We start from the raw sequence: 25,210 nt of genomic DNA, 5'->3' as shown, positions 1-25,210 counted from the left end.
GTTCAGGCTACATACACACATACATACATACATACATACATACATACACGGATACACACACGGCCATGCTATGGAGCGGTCTACCACCGCTCAAAAACATGTATGGATATATGCACACACATAGGCCTACTGTACGACACCATGCATGCAACAGGCAGGCTTAAGGCTTTATCATAGTCCGAGGTGAAGAGCTATCACCTCAACTTTAAGGTGATAAGCTATCACCTAAAAATGTGAAAACAAGTGGAGGCCATCATAGTCACAGACTCACGTGAAGTCCTATCACCGCGCCTCTGTGCCTCTAAAACCAGGGGGCACAATCATTGGTCAAGATCGACCAATCAGTGAACGGGGTGATGGGGAGATGTCTGAAGGTAAAAACAGAGGAGAGATGTCGGGGTTTGCGCTGATAGCCCTTCACCGCGGCTAATGACGTAAACTGTAGTTTTCTGACTTTAAAAGACTACACCGCGGTGATAGCTTATCACCGCAGACTGTACTATGATATAGGGCCATCACAGTACTGATACATGGTGCATGTATGCACACGTGCACAGGCACACACGCACACAGCCTGTACATGTATACCCAGACATGCACACACACACGCACGCATGGACGCTGACACATGCCACCATGCCTGCACACTGACATGGCAGGACATGCAGCCTGCAGCTGGATGAGTGAAGGAAACTCCTACTCACCTGTTGATACAAAGATCAGAGATCAGCTCTCTCTTGACATGTCTGTTTGTTTGTTTTTTACCAGTAAGGCAACCGTACTTGGTCAAGGCAGGGGAGATATTGTGCTATGAGTTTTAGGCAGTGCTACCCTCTCAACCAGTAGGAGTCCTACAGTACCTGCTGCCACCAGCATCTAAATCTCTCAATAGAAGAGTTCAAAGACTACCTCCAACTGCACATGTAGTTATATTGTATTAACATACTCTTACTCTATACAGATTGGTTCAAATAATGTTTTATTTGTTCAAATACGTTCTTGATTCAGCTGGGGCTGCTCATTAAAGAACAGCTGAGGAGAGATGGTTGAGACTGGATAGAGGAGTAGGGGTGGGGGTGGATTACTGGGAGTAGAAAGACAGAGTGAAAGAAATTCATTTGAATTCTTAAACACGGGTCCCTGGTACATAGCCATTGCTTCCGACCCGCTGATCGCCACAAATCGCATTTACTCCTTTGTGCTGCATCAAAACAAATGACTCTTTGAGCCAACTCTCTAAGCAAGTTGTTTTTGTTTAAGTACAATTCCTGCGAAGGCCATCTAGGCCGGTCAAGTTGGTTTGGTCGATAAAACTCAAGCAATGCCACAGGGTGTTTTTCTTTTGTGCCTACAAAGTATTGCAGATCTAAAAGCTCACAGCAAGTCACGATTGGACTGTAGATCGGCTATTTTTTCTGTGCAATGCAGTCATACAACAAAATATGAAATAAGTGTAACAACTCATTTCATATGTTGTTGTACGATGGAGCCAAAAAGTGTTTCAATGCTCATCTTTAGTGATGGTGTCATGGTGATCTGAAGCCTAATTCTCCTCCAGCGTCGCTCACAAGTACGTGCGTAGAATTTCCTCTTCTCTACGAGATGTGTGCATCTGGGGATCACACATCTGTGCAGCCACCGGCAAGATGACAGTAATCAAACGGAACGAATGCCATGGGTTGCTTACTGACTGGTACAGTACACTGGGTTTGGTTCCAGACATGGGACCAGTCTCCTCTCTTTGCTAAGAAATATTTCAACTGATTATAAAAAATATGGACATGCGCGGCATCAAGCTCATGGCCCTGTTTCTTCTCTAAAGCTCATAACCTGAGGAAGTGCGACACGTTGTGAGCTTTTAAGTCGTCTATTTTCCTGGTGCGACACCGGCACACAACCAAGTATAACTCAGGCTTATGCTTTGTCTTCCCTCCCTCCCACCACTATGCCCACCACTCCCCCCTCCCAGGCTCACACATCTGGATCTTGTGTCAAGCAGCAGCTGCCAGGCAAGTACAGGTCACCAAGGTCAGCCGAGAGGGGTCAGGTACCTGACTCCATGGCCTGCCCTGTCTGTGGCACAGAGACTTTAACGGTAGCCTCAAAACAGGGGGTGGTGGTAGGAGTGACTCTGTTAGCCCGTACGGGTCCATTCTTTCAGAACGGGTACACATTATTGTGTATTATTATTTTATGCTTTAGCTATTGAAAAAAATAGCAGATATACAAGCTCACAGCGCGGCACCGAGTGCCGCGCTGCGAGCTTGTAGATCTGCTATTTTTTAAAAATCGTGATTTAATTTAATTGAAAATTAAATTGTTTTTGAAAAACCTATGTTTCTATGTCAGCAATCTGGCCAGCCATCGTCAAAGAAAAGGTCCTTTTCACTTAACTGGAGCTCAGTTAGTCCTGTTCTTGAGAGACTACTGTCAGTGGTTCTCAAACTTTTTCATGTGAAGGACCCCCAACATGATATTTATTTGGCCACGGACCCCCATGTCAAAATATTTAGTTCCAGGGACCCCCCCAGAAGCAAAATTTGAGTACAAAAGTTTGCTTTTAAAGTACACATATTCAAAAATTTGCACAAATTTTCACGACTTTTTCAAAAATAGCAGATCTACAAGCTCTGCTTGTAGATCTCCCATGGCCAGGGAGCAGTTTTGAATGCAACCTTAAGTCCTTGGATGTCTAGGTTGTATAATGATACTTTGCCTTTAACTTGAGATCAGAAAGGTTGGTCGGTCGCATTGCAGGTGACTGACTGATTGATTGCATGACGTCTTTATCGACAAAATAGAATATGAGCCGTATAATCAACATACGCATCAAATATTCCATATCTTTTTATGTCAAAAGGATAAAACACAAACGGCCAAAGAGCTTATTTCCATTGAGGATGGTGTCAACTTACAGTATGTATAGCTTGTTTTAGCTTATTGTCTTGAAAATGGATTTGGTGTGTTTCTCCTGTGAAATATGCCCTGGCTCTATTTGTATGTAATAATAAATCAAACATATTGACATGCAGTATTTGGTTGCCTGTCACATTTTGATTAAAGGGCCAACTTGTCAGCCCTCAATATTTCTCTGTTGTTCAGCCAAACTGATAAACTTTACATTAGCCGTTTCATAGAATTTCACTCGCTTGTAAGTTAACAATTGTTTCTTTTGGGCCCTAGACATAAATTTGTCTTCAGTTCTAGTGTTCTTTTCCAAATGTAATCTACTTTGACCATATTCTGAGTTTTTGAAGTCACACATTAGATTACCAGAGAAACAACCTGGTTGCCACATGTCCAACTATGTTCTTGGACTTTCACGTGACACAATTTGGGGCTAAATTCAAATGTGCTTGTTTGGTTTTCTTGAAGAGGATGAAGATTGAGGAGTTGTCGTTAACCATTGAAACCCTATGTGCATCTGACCAACAAGCTCACAACGTGCCACACCACAACACGTTTGAATTGCCATATCAGCCCTTGGGTTTATACGGCAGCTATTAGCTGATACATTAGGGCCAGCTAAAGAGCCATAGCCGTGATAATCCATAGTTCCGATTGTTAAAAGCACTTCAAGCAATTCAAGTTATTTAGGTTTTGTTATTATTTTTTAAAAGGCCCAATGTGTGTTTCTGCCTAATCGTCTGACCAGTAGTATTAGATGAAGCAGATTAGGTTGGGTTGGTTCAGGTTGTCCTGAACTAAATTAAACTCTGTAAAATCATGTTGCTGTCTTCTGTCCGTCAATGAGAATTGAATATTGGCAAGGATCACATGTCTGAGTGCCTTGTGCAGTAGTGCATAGTATCTCCTCTCTCTCCATGCCCTCTCTCTCTCTCTCTTTTCCTTTACTAGGCCTTGATTGATTCATGTTGCTGTTGGGTTGAAAGCTCCCATGAGAGGAGCCAAGAGATCCCCCTCTAATATGCGGTGAATTTTACAAGGAGCGGTGGGCTTGAAAGTGGTGGGAAGAAAAGATCCTGGCCAAGATGTTGGAGAGTGAGAAATCCATCAGGAATGCAACCCCTGGTTCATTCAATCCCCCAGCCCACGCCACCATCGCCCACCGCCCCCTCGCCGCGCACCTAACAGCTGTTGCTATAACTCTACAGTATTTTTCTCTCCGCGGCGACTTCGAGAAAGGGGGAATTGTGCGGGCACAGTAGAGCTGTCAAAACTCCAGCAAGAAGAAAGGGAGCGTTCTCTCTGGGGCGAGACTTGAACAGCTGGCCGTCTTACAAGGGTGTTTTACGTATGTGTGAATGGAAGTCCGACTCAGCGTGTAAATATGTAACGTGTGTAAAAAAAAAAAAAAAGTGTTGAAAATTCGAGGACGGTGCAAAGGGGAATGTTCCAACCCCGTAGGAGCAGTGCCAAACCAATGCATGGCGAGAGGAATGAGATCATGACTTTGTCTGCGTGCAGGGATGCTCTTATCACTGTCCATGGAGAGCTTCTCAACAGAGACCATCCAAAAAAATAAACAACAGGCAGATAGCTACAGTATAACCGCTGGGTGCCAAAGAAAACCAACACAGTCTCTATTCAACCGAATCCTTCTTCAGAACATTACACATATGCTGCCCAGGATTAATCGAGATTTAATCGGCAGGTGCCCATGGAGACCCGCCATTTTAGCTGTTTTGGTAGCTCAATCCGAGTATGTCCTGTTTATTTTCACAATAGTATTTTCTTTCACTCAGGACAGAAAACTAACAATCGCGGGCCTCATTGCTTGTGTAACGGCCGGTAGAGAAGGCCACGTTTTAAACATGAACGTGATTTAAAAGTTAGATTAGGAGATAAATGCACTTTGAGGAAACAGGATTTGCAGGTCACGTGATACCCTGTTGCATTTGGGTTTTTTCAAGTGTTTTTTCTTCACCACGGTAGCCTGGTACAGTAGCTACAGATTAATATAGTTTACTGTACAACATGTCAAACGCGTCGATGGGCACCAGGAGACATCAAAGAGTTCAACGCGTTGGCACGTTGTGGGCATCAAGTGAGTTAACCTGACCCATAAGGGTCCAAATGGACCGGTTATAGGGCACCGAAGTCTGACATCACTGCTGCTAGAGGGTCACTATTGGGTTATTTTTTAGCTATGCTCCTGGAACTAGCTAAGCTCCAACATCTGGCTTTGTCCGGGCTCTGAAGCGTGACCTAAATCTGGCTTAAATATGGCTTAAATACAGATAGGACGCAGGGGATAGGCCCTTCAATTAGCCAATGTCCAAGAGCCAGCAATAGAGACTGCATCTTTTTCACGTGGAGAACTCAAGTGAAGGTTCAAATGTAACTCAATATCATAGACAAACAAACAAAGTCACATACAGTACCTGACAAAATCGCGGTAGTGGTTTGTTTATCAATGGAACGAAGTTCTTATATGACACTATCTAAGATTTGCCTATGGGAATTCCAATACAAAAAATAATGCTGTGACCCAGGGCTAGTGGGCGTAGAGTCAGGACTTCGGTACTCTATACTGTAATAAAAACAATAATTTATGGAGCCGGAGGGAGGAGTTTAGCCTTGGTCAGGAGGAGGAGATGGGCAGTGACTTGGCCACCACTGTCAACCCTGCCATCAAGACCTTTAAGGTTCGAAACACCTGATGATCGATGGGTACCGCCTTAAGACATAATTCATTCACCAAACGTGAATGAAGGAGAAGCATCTTTAGATGTAATCATAATCATAGGTCCATTTTGGTTTCGTTTGTACACTCTCAGAGTTAAATTAACACAGTGGATTTTACTGTGCACCCGTAAGGCACCGTAAAGAGGATCCCACAACTTACAGTACACTGCTACTGACCATCCATACACCAAGCTGGACTGACCATCTCATGTTTTTATAATAATCCATTGCATGTTTTAACAACATGTCTGTCCTGATGAAAGTCTAACGACTGAAGCGCCGACTTAATAAAGAGCCTCCTTTTTGCAAGTTCCAGAGAATGTGTGGGACCTTTTTCTTTGATTTGTTATCAGAAATCCCCTTCTGAATGTTTTAACGGCTAAAATGCCTTCTGTGCTCAAGTTCAAAACTTACTGAGGCTCAGGTCCAGGTAAGCCCAGTTGATTCTTATTCTGTACCACACATGCCTATTCTGGGGGGAACATTCGCTGAAAAAATACGATCTACAAGTTTACAACTCCTCGTAAGGTGGTGTAGACAGGAAAGAGAGAATTACTAAGAATAGAAGGTTGAAGTGGTAACAGAATAAGCATCAACTGCTTACCTGGACCCGAGCCTCAGTAAGTTTGGTCCTCTGTGCGAGCTCCTCCCTGGTGTAGATGTCGGGGTAGTGTGTCCTCTCAAAGGCCTTCTCCAGCTCCTCCAGCTGCTCTGCTGTGAAGGTGGTGCGACTCCTCCGCTGCTTCCTCTTCAAGGGCAGGTCAGGCTCTGACTCTACGTCCGAGCCCTCGTCCATCCGACTGCCTGCCAGAAAGAAAAAAAAACAGATCCGGAGAGAGAAAGGTGAGTCTTTCTCGCCTCGGCAACAAGCGAAAGGATTTAGTACTTTTTTCATCACTGCTTATGAGAGGAAACTGAGTGTCTTGCTCAGTCGCTACAATAAGCACAACTTTATAAAGTAAAATCTTCAGTGTTCATTTAAAGTTGTACCATGTAACTTTTTTTATAAAACAAATCTTAAAATTGTCCTAACTGTTAAATCGCTAAAGTTTTAGAACACCCACTCCGTGAATTTCAGCCTGTAAAGCCTTCTCTATATATGTAAACTGCGATCCTTGCCGGGGACCGGATCTCGCGCCAAAATTGCGTCATCACACTACCGGCCAATCACAGCGAGGGTTATACAACTGCCGGCCAATCACAGCGCATCTTGAAGTGGGGTCGCTATGGCAGCCATATTTGTTGTCGCCCGTTTGTACCATCCCTTCTCTAGGTAATTTCGCCTACCAGGCAGGGTGAAGGAGTCCGTATCTCTGGAATTACTGAACGCACAGGAACAAGGGACCCCTCAAAAGATAGATCTCAGCGAGGTGGAGGCAGACGCGGGGGTCTGAAGGTACCAAAAACGGCCGAAAGACGCGGACGCGACCGCGGTTTGCTATAGGGCTAATGACCACTAGTTGGGCATCTTACACAGTATAGCTTTAACTCCAGGCACGTGCACACATAGACATCAAAGGGGGCTTGAGCCCTTGCCCTTTTATCCGTCTGTAAAAAGTGCCCTCTCCAGACCATGAATTCAGTTTTTACTATGGTGAAAGAAATTGATTATGTTTAGTTCATTGTGGTATCACACACCGAAAATAGACGACCTCCAAGCTCACAACCCTTTTTTTAGTCCTTTCTATGACCCTGCCGGGGATTGAACCCCAAACTCCCAATCTCAGGGCAGACGTATTAATACAAGGCCACTTAGCTGGTTATTTGTATCAATGTACAGTAGGCCTATATAACTGAATTCTGGCCCCTCTGTGTTGCCGTAATTCACTTCAATTTGTTTCATTTTACAGCAAGTGCCACAAAAGTATGAATTCTCTTACTTTAGTATTATTCATCTAATTGTGAATATATGATGCATTTAATTGCATGGCTCAACGAGCCAGAACCAAATTCATATATCATCACTGCAGGTCCAAACTATTTAAACCACAAAACTGGTCACAGCTAATGCGCAACAACAAACGAGTAACAATTCACAGAGAACGACAGTAGATAACAGGGACCTCCTATTGGGCTCCTCCGAGGGCCGTATCATTTCACCGTGCTGCGTGTCACTTCACTGTGCATTTATTTATATGACAGAACCCTTTCTGTTCCTGTAAATGCAATCCCACATCGCTACCCGTATATTCCACAAGCCCCGGGGGCATGGAGCTGAGAGTTGGAGGGGAAGGGGATGGAGGGGGGGTTTGCTAATCTCCCCAGACCACCTTGGTGATCCATGTACCGCCATTCTTCCACAAAGCCCCGGGGCGCTGCTTGCAAAATACTGGCAGAGTGTAAATATTCCCAATATATTTGTGTGGCTGATTTCATTGAAGCCCCCCTGCATGATGTACTGTACATACACTGGTGTTTTTAAAATAGCTGCAGCAACCAGATTATCTGATGCACACGGTTATCTGTTTCAATTAGAACTAACATCATGAAGAGGAAAGAGCAGATCTATGGCTCCTTTGTTTGTAATGAAACGTGTGAACAACGCGGCCACTTACACTGTGGCGATGTAGCGGGTTCGGGGCGATGACGAGATATGACAACGTAATGCAACAGTGAGGCGCTGTCTCGTGGAGATATCGTACATGACAAGGACCCTCAGAATGCGGCTTCATTTGACCGGCCGAGCACGCACGGCAACGGCTTCAAACGAACACAGCTGTGAATACAACCATGTTCAAAAGCAAGCCTCTGGTCATGTCTGTCCGTCTGTCTCTGTCTGTCTGTCTGTCTCTGTCTGTCTGTCTGTCCGTCTGTCTCTGTCTGTCTGTCTGCAGACAGTGTCCTCTCTAAAATGACCAACGCTTAATTTATACTTGGTTGCAAGCCGGTGTCTCGCACCGAAAACAGACGACGTACAAGCTCACAGTGCGTCATGCTGCGATGCATGGTGAGCTTGTAGATCTGCTACCTTTGGTGCAAGGCACGATTCGCAGCCAAGTATAAATCAGGCTTTAATGTCTGATTGTCTGTGTCTGTCTGTCTGTCTGTCTGTCTGTCAGGTGACACAGAGAGAGAGAGGTGAGAGGGGGTCCGAGGTGGCTACTGTTATCCCGTCTCCTCATTTCGTTTCAGGCTGGAATTCTTAGTGGTGTGACTGGTGTCCCTATTTATTTTTTGCCAGCGGTTCGGGGACAGAGCGGGGGCTGATCCCTTCTCCAAATCGCTCCCCTCGGCAGCCTGCAGAGGCTCAGCTCCTCAACCCACCCCAACCCCCCCACCCACCCCCCACTCCACGTCTAATCCAGCATCCAGCCCGTGGCTTCTCCCTCTGCGCTTTAAGCCATTCCACATTAGGGGATGGCTGCACTGCCTGGCTGCACCCTGCACCTCATAGATATGCATTGGTGGTGGTGGTGGTGTGGGGGGGGTGACAGTGATAGAGACATGAGGGTACGATGTTGGCCCCACAGAGATGGGGAGAGAGAGAGAGAGAGAGAAGTGGAGAGTAGCAAAGGGGGAGAAGAGAGGAGAGGAGAGGAGAGCTGGAAAATGAGATGGGGATCATCAAGACTGTGAGGGAGGACAACGTGAAAGATGAGCAAGAGTGAGAGAGAGATATTAAGCGACAAACTGAATCAAGATATTCCTCTCTCTCGCTCTTGTCTGTCTCTCTTTTCCCTACGTTCACTACTGTAACTCTGACCTAGCCTGACACAGTCCATCAGCCGTGTGCAATAGTGCAGGCTCAGCTCTGACATGCCGTCTCTCTCCCTCTAATGGCACCCTCGCTTTTGCAGCTCGTCTCTATGGCGCCTCTTCAGGAGCGGCAAAACCACGACACACCAGAGGGATGCACTGCTTTAAAGTGCACAGAGATCAGGGCTCACAAAGCTGCCGAGATAAGAGCCCCCAAGCACACCCATCATCAGAGCCCATGATAATGACACATTAGCTGCAGAAAGTGATTGACATACAGTGTCATGACATCAGGCCTCAACTGGTGTTGATAACAGTAAACGGTTGACAGGTGGAGATAAGACACAGTGCATGTCCATGGCAAGGGTTACATTGTAACAGTAGAAAAGGTACCTCTTATGCTACCATAGAAAGCCCTGCAGAGAGGCTTGAGAACTTTTGAGAATAAATTAACTTGCAGCCACACGTGATGCAACTGAATGCATACAAACTTGTTTTCACATCTGCGTCTGTGGCAGAAGATGGTCCACGCCTAAGCATGCGGCCATGCATAATTACATGTTGTTGATTGTGTGGGCACGGTGATGGTGCTGACAAGACTGACAGCTGTAATGAACACAGTAGCCATGTGGGGAATGTATGGGTGTTTAATAGAAATGTCAGTGGCCCCTCATCTCTTGTCTATTCCTGTTCGGCTCAACCGGAGCCCCCCCTGAGGGGACAGTAGCTGGAGTGCGGGGTGTGGCGCTAAACTCTTAAGTTCTCAGCGAGAAACACTTGAAAGGCTGGTATGCATGAAGTGCTGATAATGGCCACTTACGTCGGAAGTGACACTTTTGACATAACAAGGCGCTTTTTCTTCTTAACACGTTAAGACCACCACGAGCTGTCGTCTCAAACGGGCCGAAGATTATTGCGTACAGGTGAAACCCCGACGCCAAGTCTCGAGAAGTCACATGCTCCTCCACAGCCCTCTCTGAAATGCTCTCAAGCGGCGACACAAAGGACTTCTAGGTAACGACACGCGGAGAAGGCGTGGGCGGACATGTATGTTTTTTTTTTACGAAGCACCCTCCCAACCCCGCCCCGCCGGTTTATTTGTGCACTGGTTGTACGTGCGACTTTGTTTGCGACGAGAACAAGTTTGTGACACATTGGTGGCAACAAAAAAACTAAAAAAAAACGCCTTGAAACAGAAAAGGCCCGTCAAACTAGCTTAGAAGACTACAGGGCCGGCTCTGTAGTTTAATTAAACAAGGAATTATGGGATTAGTTGGAGGCTCTCATTACAGGCCACTGGAAGAGTCTCACGGTGGATGTCTTTTTGTATGCACCCCCACCCCCTATACCCACACCCCCTCTTCCTCCCCCCCCCCCCCTCCCTCCCCTCTCAAAAGCTCCCGCTAGAGAATTCTCAACGGATTACATGTGGCCGCAGGACATGGGGCTGCATTAATTAAATCAATTCTTCAACCATTTTTAGCCACTGCAAAGATTTGTTTTCCATAAATGAAAGTAGAAGAAGAGGAAAAAGATGCACACTATATACAGTATAGCCCACATAGTCATATTTTGACGTGGGCCTTTTTAAAGAGTCGGTTCTTGTTTGTTGTTGTGGGTGGTGGGCTGGTGCAAGGGGACGGGGTGGAGGGTGGGGGTTGCAGCCCAGGGGTGTCGCATCAAATTCGGGGCCCTGGGTACAAGGATTCACTTCAATTATTTTGTGCTTTAACTATTGAAAAATAGCAGATATACAAGCTCACAGCGCGGCACCGAGTGCCGCGCTGCGAGCTTGTAGATCTGCTATTGTTGAAAAATATTAGAAGGATTTCTATGTCAGTGGTGCTCAAACTTTTCATGTGAAGGACCCCCAAGATGACATGTATTTGGCCACGGACCCCCATCTCAAAATATTTAGTTCCAGGGACGCCCCCAGAAGCAAAATTTGAAGCAACGATTTGCACACATTTTCACGACTTTTCAAAAATAGCAGATCTACAAGCTCGCAGATCTACTATGAGCTTGTAGATCTGCTATTTTTCAATAGGTAAAGTATAAAATAATGAAGGCCCCTCCACCTTGGGCCCTGGTAACTCAGACCCACTTTACCCCCCCCCCTTGTGACGCCCCTGAGGTGGAGGGTGGGGGTTGCAGCAAGGGCTGGGCTGGCTGCTGCAAAGCGATTTGCCGCTAACGCGGCGTGACAACACTTGAGGCCGGTGCAGCGGGCTGTGGATCACTTTTCCTCAGAAAGGCACGGCGCAGTCGCTGCCGCCGCAGCCTTTTCATTCCAGCGACGGCGTCAACTCCATGTTTGTTTTCCCTCCATGTGTGGATTTAAGGGGGCTGAAGAAGGGTGGGCAGAGGTTGGTGGGAGAGAGGGGGGGGGGAGTTGCAAAATGGCACATCCTTCCCTTGCATCATTTTCTCTTTCTCCTCTCTTGCCCCACATTACATTGTCTCCTTCCTTTAATGCTTTTTCTTAGAATTTCATCGCTATCAAACCCCAGTATGCTTGTGTGCCTGTGCATGTGTGTGTGTGTGTGTGTGTGTGTGTGTGTGTGTGTGTGGGTCTCTCTCTCTGTCACTCACACACACACACACACACACACACACTCCATCTCATGATTTTTCTTAAACCTTTTAGGATTGGAATTTTTTTGTGTGTTGCTTGGAAAGCAAATCTAAGAAATGATTTGGAATGTAAATTAAAGGGACTGGCAGGTTGTGTGATTGCTGGTGGGTATGTTCTGCCACCCTCTCTCTCTCTCTCTCTCTCTCTCTTCCTCTCCCTCGCCCCCTCTCCCCCTCTGTCCCTGCTCGGCAATGTCCAGGTGGCAGCCTTAACCTACTGCACGTTTTTTTTGGTATCACAAACTGCCAGCAGCTCCATACAGGCACTGTGTGGCAGGACAATAAGCATCGCTGGGATGGAACAAAATAAAGTTTGACAGGCCAGTGGATGCCCCTCTCTCTCTCTCTCTCTCTCTCTCTCTCTCTCTCTCTCTCTCTCTCTCTCTCTCTCTCTCTCTCTCTCTCCGATAATGGGGGCCAGAGATTATGGTAATGAGTCAGACGCCTAGAGCCGATATGAGAGAGGCTCAACCTGGACATCATCTTTGTCTTCGCCAGATCCTGCGATTGGCATGCTAGGTCTTATCACGCAAATGGGACCATGCATGGCTCCCACACTCGCCACATACGGAGCCGCATGGCGAATGTGCCCCAGCATAAATAACACATGCTATTGCCTGTGTATCTATCTACACACATGCATCTGTGGGCCTCTTTGCATCAAATCATCGGCACTACATTTTACATGCATGCACTCAAAAATGAAAAACAGCCTCGACCAAAATGATCAAAAGTGGTCAAACTGAAGGCTGTTGAGTCGCTGTTGTTCATCCTTGAAGTAAACAAGAGACATTCCGATTACTGAACAAAGACATCTGTAATTCCATTTGAGTGTTCTAGGGAGAGCGATAAAGGAAGATGTCAGACGTCTCCATGTTTATCACCACATTAGCAGCTAATTAAATACCTTGGAGTGCATGCTGTGTCCTCCAGGGGTCTGGAGCGTTCGTAAGTTTGCAACCGAAAAGGAAGAAAGATTAACACTTTCCCTGTGCTGTGCTGTCGTTTTACAGTCAATAAATGAGCTTGTTAATTCTGCTTATGGTGTTTCCCAATGGGACCGTGTTGTTGTTGTTGTCATAACAGGAAGAAGCCACTGCTGCCAGTAAGTGTTAAGTTTAGGCATGTCTTTCCTACGTAGCCAAGTTGGCTCTCAAACCAGCCTATATCTTCTTCTTTTTGAGCGGTGGTTACACCGTCTCCTATACGTGTCTGTATGTAGCCTGCAGAGCCTGCAGTACCTTTTCTGACCACACATGTTAAGGGAGGGGCGCTGTTGTTCAGGCCAGAGACACACACACACAGTCACACACACACACACACACACACACACACACACACACACACACACACACACACACACAGGGGGGAAGGGGGGGGGGGTTACCCAGTAGTGCTGTTGCGCAGCCTCCGCGACCACCGCTCAGTTCACACAGGTGTGATTTTTTTAATATACAGCCTGTTCAAATTTGAGAACGTTTCACTGAAACGTTCTTTACAGACCGGAAGGCAATCGACCAATCACAACACAGTGTTCGTGAAAATGTATTTGAATCACAAATATCTTAGAAGTATTTAAAACATATTTTCACATTTCCATCTCTTTTCCAGTAAGGAGTTATTTAAATAACTGTTCACAGGGGATATGGAAGTCGGGAAATTAATGGCTCTGCCTTATTTAGCCTAATACTGATTTTCAGAGCATCTGAATTACAGACAAGTTAGGCGGAAGCCAGAAGCATTCGGAAATTGCTGTAACCATCACACCTGTCTTGATGCCTAAACACCTGTTCCTGTAAGCCCACAGAATGAAATAAGTGGTCTCACCATCTCATACCACTGTATTTATCTAAAATATTTCAGCAGTGTAAACATCACTTACTTAGAGCACAGCTCCTCAACCACTGGGTTGAGGACCCGAAACTGGGTCATGGACAAAGACCAGCTTTAATGAAGGAATATTGCATTATTGAATATCGTCGGGTCCTGCACTTCATAGTAGACTTCATAGAAAATTGGGTCCCAGCACAAAATCAGTTGAGAACTGCTGCCTTGAGGGACACAGTATCATATTATGGACAGTGAATGTTATCTACTGCTATTCACTGCCGTACACTAGGCATTGGGTGGTGGTGGGGGCTGGAATGGGGTCTGGAGCTTGGATTCGGATGCTATCATTTCAGAACAGACCTCACATCAACGCGTGATGTCCCCTCCTTCCCCTCTCTCTGCACCTCAGTGGAACAAACAGAGGCCCTTGACCAACAAATTTGTGCGCCAAAAAAATGCAGATCTACAAACTCACATTGTGTCGCGAGACTCGCGACGCGGCGGGTTTGTGAGCTTGTAGATATGCCATTGTTGTCAAGGACTGTGCCATAAAACAGAGTTCAGTGCCACACCGAATTACAGGTATTCAGTCGACACAGAATAATCCGCTCACATTGCCTAATTGCCTCTAATAATAATGCAATTGTGCAAACAGTGATTTGTGGGTTTTTTCTGTGTGCTGAATGTTGACACCAGGCGTATTTCGTTCCGGACGTTGACCAAGACAGAGAGAAACAAAGACCGTCAGAGCTCCGGAGAGCTGCATGAAACTCATTATGGGTCATTTTGAAAAGCATATTAGTTCCAGTATAATTACAATCAAGCTCCGCTTTTCAGTTTCTGTAACACAAGCACCAGTGACCAGAGTCAGTCTACCCTAAAAACAATATTCTGTTCAATAAATGTCAGCCACAAAAAAAATAGAAGAACTCCACCCCCACCCTGTCAAAAAAAAGAAGAGCCTGCAGTACATTTGAGATTGACTCTAAATGCTTCAGATTTTTTTGTAGTCATTCCACAAACATGTTCTTTGTGTCGGACCTAAAAGCAGTAGAGAGACAGAGAAAGGGTATAGTACACACGCGGCATTATGATGTATTATCTCTGACAAGCATCTGTCTCTCTACTATCTCTCTGGCCTTGGGGCTGGATTTAGCCAAACCTGTCTCTAGAGCTCTGACACTTGTGTGCAGAGAGGAGGTAGGAGGGGATCAGGCGTGGGGTCAACTCGCCTGTGATTCATTCAATTCGAAATGTAAAATGAAAAGAGAACTCATATCATAATGATTTCTTAAATTGGAGGGAAAAGAGTACAGAGAAAAAAAGATCTGAAACCACTAGCTGCATCTATCAATCTAACTGTAGTATCTGTAGTTATTCTTTTTTTATAAACATTTGTGTGAAGATTATTGCCAAATCCTGAAGTAGCACAATATAAAAATGCATTGAAAATTGGAATCTGAACATAACGTCGCTTTTGTCGCGCATGGAGAAACATTTGGAGAACTGTGGATGTTTCTGTGGATTCTTTTGAGCAGATGTTAGCATAAAACAACTGTTTTACTCAACACCCCTGAAAGGCAATCTGCATGCTCTTCATGGGGAAAAACTCTTCTTCACAGCCTTCCTATTCATTCCAAGAAGCCCGGACAAGAGAATAGAAAAGAGTGTTTGGGGAGGGGGGGGGGGGGAATCACCATGCAAGGATGGTACTACACTCACAACGTACACTTATAACCCCCCCACACCACCACCACCACCCCTTTTTCTGCTTCCCTGAGTGGTTGGAGGGGTTCAGAGGAGGGAGTGAATGAAAAGAAGGGATCCCAGAGAAGAGGTGATGGGTGATGGTCTTTTAGCCATCTTGTCACGGCTCTGAAGGTTCTTTGGACGGGCCTTTTCTTGTCCCCCGCGTCTGTGTGTGAGAGCGCGCTCACCTTAAACAACGGAGGGACTCCCGAAACCTCCCCGGCCCATTCAGGGCCGAACAGAGGCAGCACCTCGGGGGGCCTGCCTGGCCCTGAAAAGAGGCCTTCCAGCCCTGCAGAGCTGTGCAGACCATCAATAAACGCTGACATATTGACTCTCTGCGCCCGAGCAGCGCGACAAAGTATCGCCTGCAAATCTGAGTGCTCAGGGGGAGGAAAGAACGGTCGGGCAGAGCAGCGCCGCAACATGGAGGAGATACTAGAATGAGTTGCTAGAATGTGGGTCAGATCTTTAAAGCTACAATCCAAGTAGTTATTTTATTAATAACACGTTATTTTAGTCGATCTGTATGGCGAGTATGTTAATACATTATAACTAACACATCTGCGGTGGGTGTAGGTGGTCTCCTTTGAGACATTTAGACCCTGGTGTTGGGTAGGACACCTAATTGTTGACAATGTCAATTTTATTTGAAGCAGAAGGCAAACCAGATTTGACACTAGATGCGAAACAAAAATGGTGGCGCCAATTACCTCTCTGTTGGGAGAAAGAGGCAATGAACATATCGTCGTTGTCGAGTAGAAACCTTGTATGTCCAAAACCGTTCGCTTTGTATTTATCATTTAAAAACATGATTTAAAATAGTGAAAATAGCCGATCTACAAGCACACAACGCCTCGCGGTGCGAGGCGTTGTGTGCTTGTAGATCTGCTATTTTCACTAGTCGTGTGCAACAGTCTTGTATGATGAAGCAGGCCTTTACTTTACGAAAAAACGCACACATTTGAAACTTGGAGATACAAGGTTTCTGCCCGACAGTGACGATATATAAGCTTGCGTATACTAGCCTTCAAGTAAAATGTTGGTATATAGTGTGTTGACCTTGTGATATTCCTTTGGTCGATATTACAATACCAGCTGTGTTCAGTGTTATCTAATTTCATAGTTTAAAACATATTAATCATTAATCTAGAAATATTTTTTTAAATGTATAAATTATTTGCATTTTTATCCTTTGAACAGTGACCTCCCAAACATTAAGGATGCTTTGTAAACAGCAACTAACTATCAGTTTAAAAAAAGATTCCTTTTGGAAAGACAGGTGTTTATTTACAGCAAAGCGTCTGTTCCTGAAGGCATTTAATATTCTTCTCACCTAATTGAACAACAACAATAATATCTGCTTTGCACATTTATGCTCGCATTTATCCAAAATGACAAAAAGAATGCCTTCACTTCATCATCCCTGTATGTAAAATAGAACGCCGTAATTTTGTGGTCTTGAAGATTTGACTAATTGAGGTCAAAGCCAAAGTAATAAAATTATGAAATAACACAAAGAGAAGTGGAGAAAAATCTGCCAACTGGCACCAGAACCCAATCCACCAACAAAGGACCTGAAATCCAAGCCCAAGTGGGCCTACATACACAAAACTCATCAGAAGCCGAGACTAGCACCATGCTAGAAGCAGCAGCTATACTGTATACTCTCTCATTCATGGACTTCAGCATTGTTCCAGCCATTGTTTAGAAATAGCACAAAAACAATGGCATTTAGTCACAACTAGCTCAGCAAAAACAAAATCATCGTAAACACCCAAAGTGGAGTGTGCGAAGTAGGCAGTTTTAACGTCTGATTTGTACTTTACTACTATATGTTGTGTGCTGTGTCGCGCACTGAAAATAGCAGATCTACAAGCTTATGACACGTTGCAGAGCAACAATTTGTGAGCTTGTAGATCCTTTTTTTTCTCAGTGTGCTGTTGAGAAATTGGACGGTTTGAAAGGAAGCACGATAATGGTCACAGGCAGGCACGTGCACACATAGACATCAAAGGGGGCTTGAGCCCCTGCCCTTTTATCCTGTCTGTAAAAAGTGCCCTCTCCAGACCATGAATACAATTTTTGAAGCGGTGAAAGCCGCTTCCAAGGAGTGGCTTTGTGTGTCCCATGTCCATATATTGTCATTTCAGTCCAGAATGAACAGGTTTTTTCAAAAACAAAATGTGTATCCCATGTCCATATATGGTCATTTCAGTCCAGAATGAACAGGTTTTATCAAAAACAAAATGTCTGTCACCTCATGTCCATATATGGTCATTTCAGTCCAGAATGAACAGGTTTTATCTGTCCCGTACGTCCAGAATATGTGTGTAGTGTCCGTCCCGCTCTGATGATTGGATACTTTGAGGATTGGTCAAGCTTCACATGACAATTCGGCCCTCCAGATAAAATCATTCATTCATTCATTCAGAATATAAAGAATGTACAGATCACAGAGTTCATAACTCTAGAACACATAGAATAACAGTTCACCGCTTCACTTCGAACCGAGGTTTGATTTTTACTATGGTGAAAGAAATGCAAATGCCCCCCTTTCCATGCCATACCTGAAGGCAGCTAGCATTCAAGAGAATTGCCTTGTCCAACTTGAATGCAGCATCTTATGTTGAAAGAATTGCCCTCTCTGTGTAGACATCCATGCTGTACACCACATCTCCAGTATTCACTTGATTATACTTAGTTCAGTGTGGTATCAAGCACCGAAAATAGCCGACCTCCAAGGGACGCGTTGTGAGCTTGGAGGTCTGCTATTTTCGATATTTTCACCAAAATCCCCTTTTAGAAATTTCAGCCGCTGCCTCTCTAACATTCTCTGCACGTCCCTGGTCACAGGAATACCAGATGGCCACAAGGAGCACCACTGTAGGACAGTTCTCAGACAAACCCTGTCCTCGCAGTAAACACAGAACTGGCACTGAACTCAATCCAGCCCTCACAAAGATGTTTGCCTTATCAAGGCATTATGTCTTAGCAAACTAACAGTTATTAAAGGCAAAGTCTTTATCTCCTTTCCTCCTCAGGCGGTGGCAACGCAAGTGTCTTTAGTTACTGATAAAAATATAGCAGCATAAACAGAAATTTGCTGACTGTCAATATAAACACTGATATAGATTATGACTGCGAGTAAATATAAATAATAAGAGGCATTTTTTTTAGATACACTGAACAAACTAAAGCCCTCAGTGGACAGCCCGGGGGCTTAGAGAAAGCAAATGCGAAAAGTTTTACAGAGCAATAGAATAATCTTATTTTGAAAGAAGGGAAAAAAGGAGGAAAAAAAAGCAGATTAACAATGGCAGAAGTGGAGTTTCTTACACCCGCAAACTAAAGAAGTGATTTGGGCTTGTTGAGTCTCTTTGCAGATTATGGTTAAAAGGTGCTTTGAAATGCACATGCCCCCCCGACTCTGTTTTATTGGACGGATAGCTGAGCACTTGATCTGATGCCCTGTCACTCTGTTGGGGGAGCAGCCTCTTAATACCAGGCTGGAAAGAAGAAGAAAAAAATAGAAAAGGGGGGAGAAAAAAGCTTTCTTCGCTCTAGTCGTGGGGCCTGTCCCCTGTTCATAGCAAATTGACATGGATTGGGTTAACAGCTGGTCAAGTTATGACTAAAGACGAGATCAGGGCTTTGTCATTGCTGTGTGCATGCAGCAGTGTCAATGCTATAGACTGTTGCACAGAACACAAACAAAACATTAATATCGTTCTAGATAACACATGTTATTTCTCTTCTTTAACCTGAAATGCTAATAATAATAAAAAACAGCAATTGATTCTGATCAACTTTCTTTTTAAAGAAAGGGAGTATTTTCCTGTCCTCAGGAGGGAGGAGGAATTACTTTTACTGCTTCACCCAGCAGATGGCTGCTCAGATGGCTCTTAGGGGTCAAGTCTCTTGCTTATAGGAACACTTCCGCACGTAGACTGGACGAACAAAGGGTCAAACCTGCAACCTTCTGATTCCTAGCCGGACTCTCTACCCATGCACTCAGTTACGGACATCCTAAAAGTGACGCGCCGGAGATGTGTTCTAGTGGGAAAAATGGATGCCGTGTTTGTGGAAGATGGATGGACGGAGTAACAGTAGTGGACATGCATGGTGTGGTGGTCGTTGTGGTGGTGGGCTAGTAAGGATGAGACGATATGAACATTTCAGGATTATTGTGACCAATTATTGCGATAGTCAAAATATCCCCAACATCCATTATCCTGGGGCAGAACATTTGCAAAAAATAGCTGATCTACTAGCTCACTACGCGCCGCAAACTTATAGATCGGCTATGTTTGACAAAGAGATTTGGTAAAGAGTAAAAAAAAGGACAGTATCAAGTACGTTATTTCCGGGTCAGTTTTACGAATTATAAAGGGTTTAAGTGGTATCAGATATCCAGCTCGGCAAATAAAAGGTGAATTGATCCCAGTGAATGATTGAGGACGATTTCACGATAAAATGTAGTTTTCTTTCTATAAGCTGTCAGCATGTCACATTCCTGGTCTGGTAGCTCTACGATACAATTATTGTTTTTATCACGATCATCGTGATAAAAGTGTCTTTTATCACGATACACGATGATAACGATTATCGTCCCATCCCTGTGGGCTAGCGTGAATATTATGAGCATAGTCAGAGGGGGAGAGTGCCAGCAGTTGCATAAATAAGCCCATTAGTTAAAACTGTAAGACAAGCCCCGCTGTTTGAAGCTGAACCCACGGCTCCCCAGCCCAAACCCACCCACCCACCCACCCACCACCAGCCCCTCGCAGCTGGCTGGCCCCTGAACGGCTGCTCACACACTGGCCGTCACAGTCGGCGGGGAGGGGAGGGCGCAAATTTCTGATTTGTAACACTCTGGGTGCATGTTTATTGTCTTTGTGCATGAGAGCAAAACACACACACACACGCACACACGCACACACACACGCACACATACACACACATAAATAAAGCGAGGGCAAAAGATTCCGGGGGCAAAGAGCCTAAAGAGCAGAAAATGGGAGATTTTATGGCCGTAAGTGGCGTGGGTGGATGGTTGATTCTTAGACCAATTGGGCCATGGTGTTAACTCCCAATCACGACTGTGAAACTGGACACACGCCTGTGTGCTTAATTATACATGCCATGTTTCCTTGCGTCGAAGCGTTGACCTCGGAAATGATCGTTCGTTTTCCTACACATTGGCCATAAAATTCAGGAGTTGTTTTTTTACTTCACCTACCAATTTTCACTGGGCTTTCTGTCAGTTGAACCTCAAACATTGATAAAAAACATTTTTTTGGAAGTTCTTTGAACCTTCTGGCTGACAAGCAAGCAAGCAATAGCCTACATCAGTGTTTCTCAACCACTGTGCCTGGGACCTTTGGTGTGTCCCTGAGAAGGTTCAAGTGTGCCCTTTGAAACTGCTTGAAAGCCAGTATTGTATTTATCATTTTAAAAATGATTTAAACTAGTGAAAACAGCCGATCTACAAGCACACAACGCCTCGCACCGCGAGGCGTTGTGTGCTTGTAGATCTGCTGTTTTCACTACTGTTGTGCGACAGCCTTGTATGATGAAGCAGGGCTTTACTTTGCGAAGAAACGTACAAATTTGAAACTTGGAAATACAAGGTTTCTTCCCGACAGTGATGATATTTACACCCCCCTATTATGTTTGTGTGCCCATGGATTCTTGGGACATGAAAAGTGTGCCCATGCAGAAAAAAGGTTGAGAAACACTGGCCTACATAAATAAATAGACAAACAAACAAGATAAAGTGATGAAGTCATGATGAAGGGTAGGCTAGGCTACAGCAGGGGTTCTAGTAAAGGGCTTTTAATAGTCATAGACACAGCATCAGCAGGTCGTGACTCCCCGGGTCAGGATAAGCCAGTCACCCAGGGGACATGCGGCTTCAACTCCATTAAACTTCACAGATTGTGTCGCATCAGTCATTTCCTGCACTGCAAGGGTCATACAATCTTCCCTGGATTGACAATGAAAAGTTAAGAAATCTGAGGAAACAAAGTTTGCACAGCGCAAGTCGATGGCGATTTAAACACAACACGACCACACACGTGAGAGGTTTTACTTGGGTCGCTTTACTATGAAAGTGTAAAAAAGACACATAATGGTCCATTTGAAGACTGCTACGTTATCCACGAAAGTGAACTGCAAACAGCAGGAAAGGATCGATTTATTGTCGAATCACACGAATAGAAGCTGAGGGAAGCTCTCCATCAAATGTCACATGCTCCCTTGATTTCAACAGGCAGTCAGGCACTATACTGTATTTCATCATATGCCCACCAAGCCTATACAGTTGTTTTGACGTGTGGACGTTTTGACATCCACATGTGTGGGGCCAGAGTTGTTGTGGGGTGTATGCAGCTGCAATGTGGCTTCCCAAAGATCTGTCCTCTCATGGTTGTCTAATAAACTCAGGGAGCGACTCCATAAACAACAGGCAGCAGCGTTAACATGACAGGTTTATGGTCAAATAAAGGCTGCTTGTTTGAAAGACCCGTTAGCAGTCCCCATCAATGCATATACTTTTTTTTTGTATGAAGAGCTTGAGTGACATTTTAAATGTTTCACGCTGTTGTTGCAATAAGCAGCAAGAGGAAGATTAAAATCCTCAGTGTTTATTTATCCATTTGTAACTCTCAGAAAGTATAAATGTATGATCTCTGAGTTAATAAAATGCTGTCTTTCACATGTATCTGTTGCAAATATGTAGGGATTGTGGTCCATTCATACAATGCAGATTATTTGAGGGCATTTTCTTTCTTAAACGGTGATGTGGAGGATGATGGAGGGAGATGACATGCAGCACAGGCCCTGGGCCAAATGGGAAGCCAGAAGGCTGTTGGATCCAGTGACCTCAACCTGGAAACAAACCAGCGTTTGTCCTTTTAAATCACCTCCTCCTGCGAGCTAACTAAGAACACAGTGGAGCTAGAAGCAGGCCTCTTCCTGTCTCGCTGTGTAAAGTGCTTCTCAACTCCAGGACTAAAACATACTGGCTGGTTTTCATTCTGCTGGATCGGGAACTGATTTTGAAATTCAATGCAAAATAAAAAAGAGTGGCAGTAACAGTTGTCTGGATCGAGAGAACCGGAGTCGAGAGGCACAAGTCTAAACTGTCCACCACATGTCTCACATATAATGTATTCCCACCTGATATTATTATCATTACTTTTCACAAAATAAAAAAAGAAACCGTATTTGTTGAGCCAGCGAGGAACTAGATCCCTTCGCTCGGTAAAATAGAAATGTAGAAAGAAGTTTGGCTGTTGTGGTCTCTGGCCAGAGTTTAACACGCTTAAAGAACTTCTGCTGCCTTTTTCTTTTGTTTCTTGTGTTTTAATAGTAGTCTGCAAGTGTAACTCCTCCCTTAATCTACTCCCACAATCAGCACCCCCAGCCCCTCCCAACCTACACACTTTCCTCTTGGACTGACCAGCGGATCTTGTCCCTGGAACCTGACAGCCCTCAATGGCTGACTATATGCTGCTAATGGTGGCACCTGCTATCGCTTGTTGCCTTGCAAATCCTGGATGTTGCAAGGTCACATCCCCTGGGAATAGGAGGGCCGAGCCTTGTCTGTATTCACCCACAAGTCATTGTCCCAATGATGCTAAATCAGTCCATGGTTCTTTGCACCATTTAATTCAGGACCCTGAATCAATTTCCATGCATATACACACAGCGTTTGTCAAGATCTGACCACATTTTAACCATGATTTTGAGATCCTTATGCTTATTGTGTGCAGGACAGATAATGTACACGATTTATAAGATAAACTACTTGTCTTTATTTGAACTATACATTTCTATTATCTCACCTCATCTTTACTTGTTCTTATATCAACCATGTAGATCCACCTGTGGGAATAGGCCCCAGAGCATGGAACATTGAATCTGAAGAGCACAAATGCATCAATGAAAGTTGAAGAGATTCTAACCATTAGTGGGGTATTTCTTAAGGTCTACAGATATGTATTTGCATGTATATGTATGACTTCATAAAAATTGTACATGTACATGGTTGTAAACAAATAATAATTTCACATGTTTTCCTGACGCCCATTCTTTAATTCCAACTACCAACAAAGTTGTCAATTGTTTTAGTAACTGTACAATCTAGAATGAAACAATGTTGACTCATTGTACATACAGTAGTACAGTAGTACCTTGAACATGAAATCCACAAGAATCACTGTTCCACAAGAAATCAAATGCACTGGCACAGTTCAACTAGCGTTGGAGCTTGATGTGTCACCCCAACTGCGAAAAGTAAATGTTTCCCTCTCCCTCCGTCCCTGGTCTCTCTTTCTGTCGCTTCTCTGATTAGCATATTTCCCTCCAAGTGTGGAGACACCTGCTGCCCAGAGTGGGCGTGCGTAACACAAGGCTTTACTTCAAACACACCAAAAAGCCAGCGAAGCCTGCCTGCCGCATTGACTCCACCAGAGCGACCCCTCCCCCTGCAGATGTACATTAATGCAAAGAAGAAGAAGAATTAGAAATATCAATCGACCTGCCAGCGAAATCGTGAAGCCTTCCCTTTTAGCGTTTCACCCGTTGTCTTGCTCGATCGTGTCACTTTTGAGAGAGCCCATTCAGAGGTATTCATGAATCTGCCTCTCAGACACAATGGCCTCTAGTTTATAAACTGTCAGCATGGTTGACTGAAGCCTTTTGCTATATTATTGTTTCCTTCCCTTTAATAAACTTTTAGAGGAGTTCATCAACTCCCCAGAATAGCTAAACTGAGCCTATAGACAAATAAAAGACTGGCCTCCGACCACTTTCACTCTTTTTCCCTCCTTTCTCTTTCTTTAGTGACTGCTTGTCATTAGACTGTGTTGGAAGGCAGACATAAAGGTTGTTTTAGTCAACACCCAGATCCTCACCAAACACCTGCACAGGGCAAAGAGGCTAAATGACAAAACTCAAATAATTGCCTTGTAGTTCATTATTTGCAAAAAGAGGACCAAGAAGTAGTTCAAACATAAACTTATTGTCAGATGAAATCTTGAAAAGATCCTGCTTGCATTTCAAAATGTTTTTAACATCAGCTCTGTCGACTGAGCTGTTTCTCTTGTATATTAACATGACTTTTGATCAATTAAAGGTTACGTTTTCAAAACTATCAGATCTACAAGCACAAGTGAGTATTTAGATCCGCTATTTTCCCTAATGATACAGGGCTTAAGAGTTAAAGAGCTGGCGCTCGCTGGCCTACTGGTCCAGGCGCATACGACGTAGGCATTGCCACATAGGCATGGATGCCTGGCAGCGTCGCCGGTTCGATTCCCGATCTGGACGACGTTTGCCGCATGTCTCTCCCCCCATTTCCTGTCAGTCTGTCCTATCAATAAAGGCATGAAAGCCCAAAAACAAATCTTAAAAAAAAAAAAAAGAGTTAAAGAGCTGATAAACAAAATGCAACATGGATAATGAGGCTAAATAAAAGCAGAGAAAATAAATGCAATTTAATGCCTCCTCAAATCAGGATACAGCTGATTTTGACACTCCATTGAAAACCACTCTCCATTGTTAAATATTTTGCCAAACCATATTCCACTCAACACCAGAAATGATTCAACTAAAATCCCCAAATATCTTAAAAGATGTGTCACTT

At 44.4% G+C, this 25,210-nt stretch overlaps 1 protein-coding gene across 2 annotated transcripts in view; it reads right to left on the bottom strand.

Moving 5' to 3' along the window:
• The window catches only part of LOC308291623 (paired box protein Pax-7-like), a gene marked incomplete at both ends in the record, with an annotated part of 82,228 nt that overhangs the window by 46,476 nt on the left and 10,542 nt on the right, over positions 1 to 25,210 (bottom strand). For both annotated transcript variants that reach the window (XM_080733680.1, XM_080733681.1), the window contains one exon: positions 6,254 to 6,453. In XM_080733680.1, coding sequence (XP_080589806.1) covers positions 6,254 to 6,453 — 200 coding nt within the window. The remainder of the gene's footprint in view (positions 1 to 6,253; positions 6,454 to 25,210) is intronic.

This window comes from Nannobrachium achirus, assembly GCF_963921795.1.
Source record: "Nannobrachium achirus genome assembly, chromosome: 9".
NCBI lineage: Eukaryota > Metazoa > Chordata > Actinopteri > Myctophiformes > Myctophidae > Nannobrachium > Nannobrachium achirus.
This window is presented reverse-complemented; position numbering and strand designations above follow the sequence as displayed.